Below are 5,715 nucleotides of genomic sequence, written 5' to 3'. Positions count from 1 at the left end.
GGTAAAAGTTCTGCATTGAAAATGTTGATTAGGTAAAAGTAGTCTATATAAATATTATTAGCATATATCAAGCAAAGGTAAATAAAAGTACTCACAATGCATAAAATGGGTCTTGTGAGTACTAATGTGTAGTACTAACAGTTGTAGCTGGTCGAGGGGATGCTAATTTTAACTACTTCATATGTTGGGTAGTTTAATCTATAATGGTGCCTTGTAGGTTTTGTGTCTAAAATCTTAATGTGTAAAGAAACCATAAAGCTGTCGAATAAATGTAGTGGAGTAAAAAGAAAGTAAGATGTCCCCCCTGTCCCCAGTGGAAATTACGCCCTAGAGTCCACCACTTCATACGAGGAAAATCTTTACGTTGACAAAGCTATAAGAGAGTATTTCTTGTTGTGTCCTCTCAAGTGTTGAAGTCATTTGTTGCAGTAGTAATATCGCATAGCAAGAGATATTTAATTGAGTTCAAAAGGAAATGGAAGACAAAGAGACAGACAGTATGCATGGGAGCGAGAGACAGGGACAGAGATGGAGATGAGTGGGCTGGTGGAGGGCTGGTTCTCGTGCATTGCTCGCGTGTGTGTGGGCGCGTGGCTTCGGGTTCAGAGCATAGAGCTGTCGGCCCTCCTCCTTTCCCTCCTTACTCCTCCCCCCGTTCTCCCCCCGTGCTCTCCCCCTGCTCCCGACAGAGACAGGCAAAAGACGGAGGAGGAGCAACGGACCTCACAGTCAACAGACAGCAGTAACGTTAGGTTGGTAGGCTACACCGGCAGAAGCCCACGGAGGGAGGAAGACATCACCTCACGGTAAGATAACGGACATTCTCACTGCGAAGACATCTCTCCGACTAGCTTGATTAACGGTTAGCGTTAACCGTTGGTTGACATCGACGCTTTTTTGCTGTCTAGTGATGCTGTTTTAGTCAGCGCTGTCCCTTAATTGTTGCTCGTACTTTTGCGATATTATTCACACCACATCATGGGTTAGGGCGATAAAAGAACACACTGGGTTAAGAAATATTTATAATTTTGCCCAAATTCTACTGAGTTGACGGTTAAAGGGCTCTAACTAGCTAGCTATCAGTCGCATTTCCCCCCGGGTCTGTAACGTTAGCGACACCGCTGAATGAATGATAACGTTAATTTAGGAGCCAGTAAATGTATTGTATTTTTTTTTACGGATTTTAACCAGAGATACCTCTCTTTATATGTCGTGTGGCTTGTGTGTGTTTGAGTGTACAAATGTGAGTTTTAAGGCGATTTAAGTTGCCTATATGTGACCCCGTGTTTCAGTAAGACAAAAGTCCCTTTCTGTAATACTAAGTTCCTGCTGTGTATCCTTCGCCCACCGTCCTCTACGCTGATCCACATGCAGCTGACAGCACGGTCAAGTCCCGGAGCAGGAGGTCCACTCCCTCCCGGGTGTAAAAATAGCCCGGTGTGGCAGCTTAGCCTGGGTCACGGTAATGCGACACACAAACACACGCACACTCTATCAGACACGGTTCCCATCGGTTTCCTGCATTCACCCATTCAAGAGGGAGGGTCCCATCCCGAGTAGATCGCACAAAGCTCCGTTATCGGTTTGTCCCTTTATGTAGGTCAACAGGATGCCACAGAAGTTGTGCATGAAGATGACACCTGTTTGTTTGCCTACTTACCGCATCCTCCGTTTAAACGTGGGACACAGTGAAGATGCCATCAGTTGTAGACTGAACTATACAGAGTTGCGATTGCGAAACTTAATTTTGTGTAAAGTAGCCCTTTAACACCAGCACTTGCTACTGTACTGTGTTGAATATATGCACCCCCACCCCCCGCCTTGAGGTTTGAGTTCAGCTGCAGAGCGACACAGCTGTCGCACCCACAAGTCACTTTGGTAATAAAGCTGGTGGTTGCTCAAAGGACGGTGTAACCTACATTTCTTCGCATGTCTAGCCTACTTTCTGTTTTTTGCTTGTCTTAAAGTAGATAGTGAAATAATGCTTGCCCTGTTTTATATGACTTTAATATGCAGCAGCAAGGACATACAATAAAATATGCACAGAAGGGAAATAATTCAGCTGCAAATGTAAAAGGTGCAGGCACACAGGATGCAACAATATATAAAAAACAAAAAAAATGGAGAAGTGAAAACTCCCTTATAAAGGAAAAGCAGTCCAATTACAGACTCCGGGGCAAAGCCTGTACAGATTATGGATAAACAAAGCACTGAATGCTTTGCCTCAAAATTCTCAATTATTTGAAACCAAAGAGACCTGCTCTCTAGTTCTGAGTCTATTGCTGAAACATTTCCTAATGAGCTCCGAGCTGAGGGAGAAAACATCACAAATCCCCTTTTAAATTCTGCTGCAACCTTAGAAACAAAACACAATCAGCTTCTAGCACCACAGGCACTGATGATTTCTATTTTCTATTTCTATTCTGTTTGGTTTTCAGGAGATGGAAGGGTGCAAGTAAAAAAGAATCCAGACTAGCAAATCCTTAGAGATGAGGAAACATGTACAGATAAATGTCTAGAAGTACAGAGGGCAGGATAATAAATCCAAGCATACAAGGTAAAATAGTCGACCTCAGTGTTAAACTGCCACTGATATTTATATTCCTGGTATTTTCAAGATACATTTTTCAGTGGTCTTCTTAATTACAAACATAATTACACTGGGCTTAAGCACTTAATGTAACTTGGTAGAGCTGACAATGGCCATCTCAAGTAGCTTTTGGATATTTCCCCACTGGCCTGCCTGTGTGTCAGTGTAGATGAGCCAGGCAGCTTTTGGCTGGAGAAGAAAGGTGTCCTGGTGAGTAGGTGGTTCTGAGGCTGGAGGCTTCGGGAAGAGCAGCAGATGGATGATGATGTAGCGGGTACTGGCGCTCCCTGCCTCCCGCCGCCATCCGTCACGCGCTAATGATCGTGTCACACCTTCTCCCCAGGCGGCCGGCCGCTTCTGCAGCGCTCAGCTCAAAAACTGGTAGCGCCACTCAAATCCCCTCTTCACGGCCGTCGGCTGAAAAGCCCGGAGGCAGACTACTGCAAGCCTCTCTATCACTAATTCTTCACTTCCCTCTTTCTCCATCGTCTTCCTTCACCCCTCTTTACCTTTAAAGCCCCTGCAGACTCTTTTCTCATCTCTCTTCATACCCTGCTTCCCTTGCCTCCCATTCATCTTGTTTTCTCTGTAGTGCATCTGCTCCACGTCGTTCTTTTCCCTCTCTTTCCCACTTATATCATGTCCCTGTTCGCTGGTATTGCTCTCAATTCACAGCTCTAATACAATTTAATACCAACATGCTTTCTCTTATTTTATACACAAAATTTCTTTGATTGCATTAATTAAAGGAGATGTGTTGTTTTTCCCTTGCCCCATCCCCTCCGCGAGGTCTAATGTCAGGGTCAGTTACAGTGCAGCACACATGGAGCTGGTCTGTTTGGCTTAAGGACAGCTCAGCAAGAACCAATTAGGGCCAGTTAGGGAGTCTCCCAAATTATTATGTCCTAAAGAGTGTTTAGGTGTCTTCCCTAGGTAGTATGCAGAAGCCCACCAAGCTAAGACAGTGATACAGATCGGCTGCAGCATCTGTCAAACAGTTCTGCTCTAATACTTTGCATATTATTTTCTTGATTGATCAATTATTCATCTTATCTGTAAAATGTGAGAAAATATTGAAATATGCTTTTCACGATTTCCTAGATCCCAAGGTGACATCTTTGTTGGTTATTTATTTTGTCCGACCAACAATCCAAAATGCAAAGATATTCCATTTTCTTTTATATAAGTATAGGAAAAGCAGCAACTCTTTACACATGAAAAGCTGGAAATAGGAAATTGTCTGGCATTTTTGCTTTAATTGTGACTGAAATGGAGTTAGTTTTTAATTAACATTAATTTCCTGTTGATCGATTAATTGACTAGTTATTACACGTCTAAATAAAACAGAATCACATCTTTTCAATTCATTGAGAGCAGTGCCCCATTCTATAATCCCTCAACTCAGGGTGGTTTCATATCACATGACTATTTTTTCTGGAAAACCTCCATCAATACGCTATATCAATAAAAACATGCTAACTATAGGGTTATGTTATCACACAGTAATATATAAAGTACAGTATGTTTTAAACCAATTCTAATTGTAAAGTACCACATTGAATTTGATGATGTTCCCATTATCAAATTTTAGACCAACATGCAGAGATTTCAGGCGCCTCTCTACCGTACTAAGAATATTTTTGCTGGGTGGGATCACTGCTGTCATGTATAGTGTTTCATTGAGGCGGCATTGGGAAATAAACACCACTTTGGTTGCACATAGACTGACAGAGGTCTTTTTTTTTTTTAAGTGCTATAATCTCTAGTCGGGTGTTAAATAACCATGTTATGGGACTCTGCATCCTCTGAGCTCGTTATTTTGTCCCAGGTGTTACATGAATAAGTGTCCCCTTGAGGTCTGTGTTACAGCAGAATGTGTCCCCACTGAATGCAGTTGGCCCTTCAGGAAAAGATTGTGGAATGCCATTTCCTCTTGTGTGTGTCTATCTCTTTGGTCTCTGCAATATTCTCACCACTGGGATCAGAGACTCAGCTCGGCATTCTGGGAATATCAGTGCTGGTGGATCGGATGATACTCTCCACAGCTGCTGTTTCTAAGAAAAGCTTAAGGACACACTCATGCAAACACACCAGACATGCGTTCAGCTACACACATGTAAATACACATTCAAATACCACATACAACCACATGGCTTTATGCTACCTTCACACACATGCACAGGAACACTTACAGTAATACACTTTAAATAGCAATTAACTGTCAGCCAGGAAAGCATTTGGGAAGCAGAGAGAGGTTAACACACACACACACACACACACACAGAGGTTAAACAGACATCCCTGCACTTCAGTGAGGCTCTGAAACTGGTGTAACGGTATCACACACACACACACACACACACACACACACACACACACACACACACACACACACACACACACACACACACACACACACACACACACACAAGCTTAGCTACTTGTTTTTATTTCCAGCAGCTATGCTTTTATCTTCTGGCAACTGTGTGTGTGTGTGTGTGTGTGTGTGTGTGTGTGACAGTGTTTCTGTTGTACAATGACCGCTAACACTGTATTTTCTTCTGTGTTTTTCGATCTCTTCAGGCCATTTTCCATTGACCAGTAAAGAGCTGGCAGAGAGCGGAAGAGTAGAGAAGTCGGGCACAGGCGGAAAGGATAATTGCATTTCTGGCTGTCCTGTGGGAACATGGGATATATGACCTCATCATTCACCTGTGAGGCTCTCCAGTAAACAACGCCAGATAGGTAGATACAGCATACACACACAGACTCAGGCAAAGATATCTTTAAACAGCAGTAACATACTGTACGTTATGTGTCATGAGTCCATATTTTGCATTGTTTAGAAGGATGACTGAAGCAGCTGTAGAAAGTACAGATGTCCTCCTAAAACCCTGTGATGTGACGTCATGTGAAGTCATCAGCTGCCCCTCCCCTCCGCCATGTCTGTCCTCCTGCAATCAGAAGGAGGACGAAGAGTATCACCATGACAGTAAGAAGCTGGTGCAGCAGGTGAGCTACACAAAATGTAGTGTGCCACATTAATAATATACCACATTAAAATTATGCAACCCACACCCCCTCCCATTACCATTTCTCACTTTATGACAAATTGTGTCCTCACT

General features: G+C 43.1%; 1 protein-coding gene across 1 annotated transcript in view; it reads left to right on the top strand.

The window, feature by feature from the left end:
• The first annotated feature begins 635 nt into the window (after nucleotides 1-635).
• arpp21 (cAMP-regulated phosphoprotein, 21) overlaps nucleotides 636-5,715 on the top strand; it is a 13,121-nt gene continuing 8,041 nt past the window's right edge. The window contains 3 exon segments of the mRNA XM_039819298.1: nucleotides 636-806; nucleotides 5,174-5,335; nucleotides 5,437-5,602. Coding sequence (XP_039675232.1) covers nucleotides 5,441-5,602 — 162 coding nt within the window. The 5' untranslated portion in view covers nucleotides 636-806; nucleotides 5,174-5,335; nucleotides 5,437-5,440.

This window comes from Perca fluviatilis, chromosome 13 (assembly GCF_010015445.1).
Source record: "Perca fluviatilis chromosome 13, GENO_Pfluv_1.0, whole genome shotgun sequence".
Lineage (NCBI taxonomy): Eukaryota > Metazoa > Chordata > Actinopteri > Perciformes > Percidae > Perca > Perca fluviatilis.
Note: the sequence above shows the minus strand (reverse complement) of the source record. Positions and strands in the feature narration are given on the sequence as shown.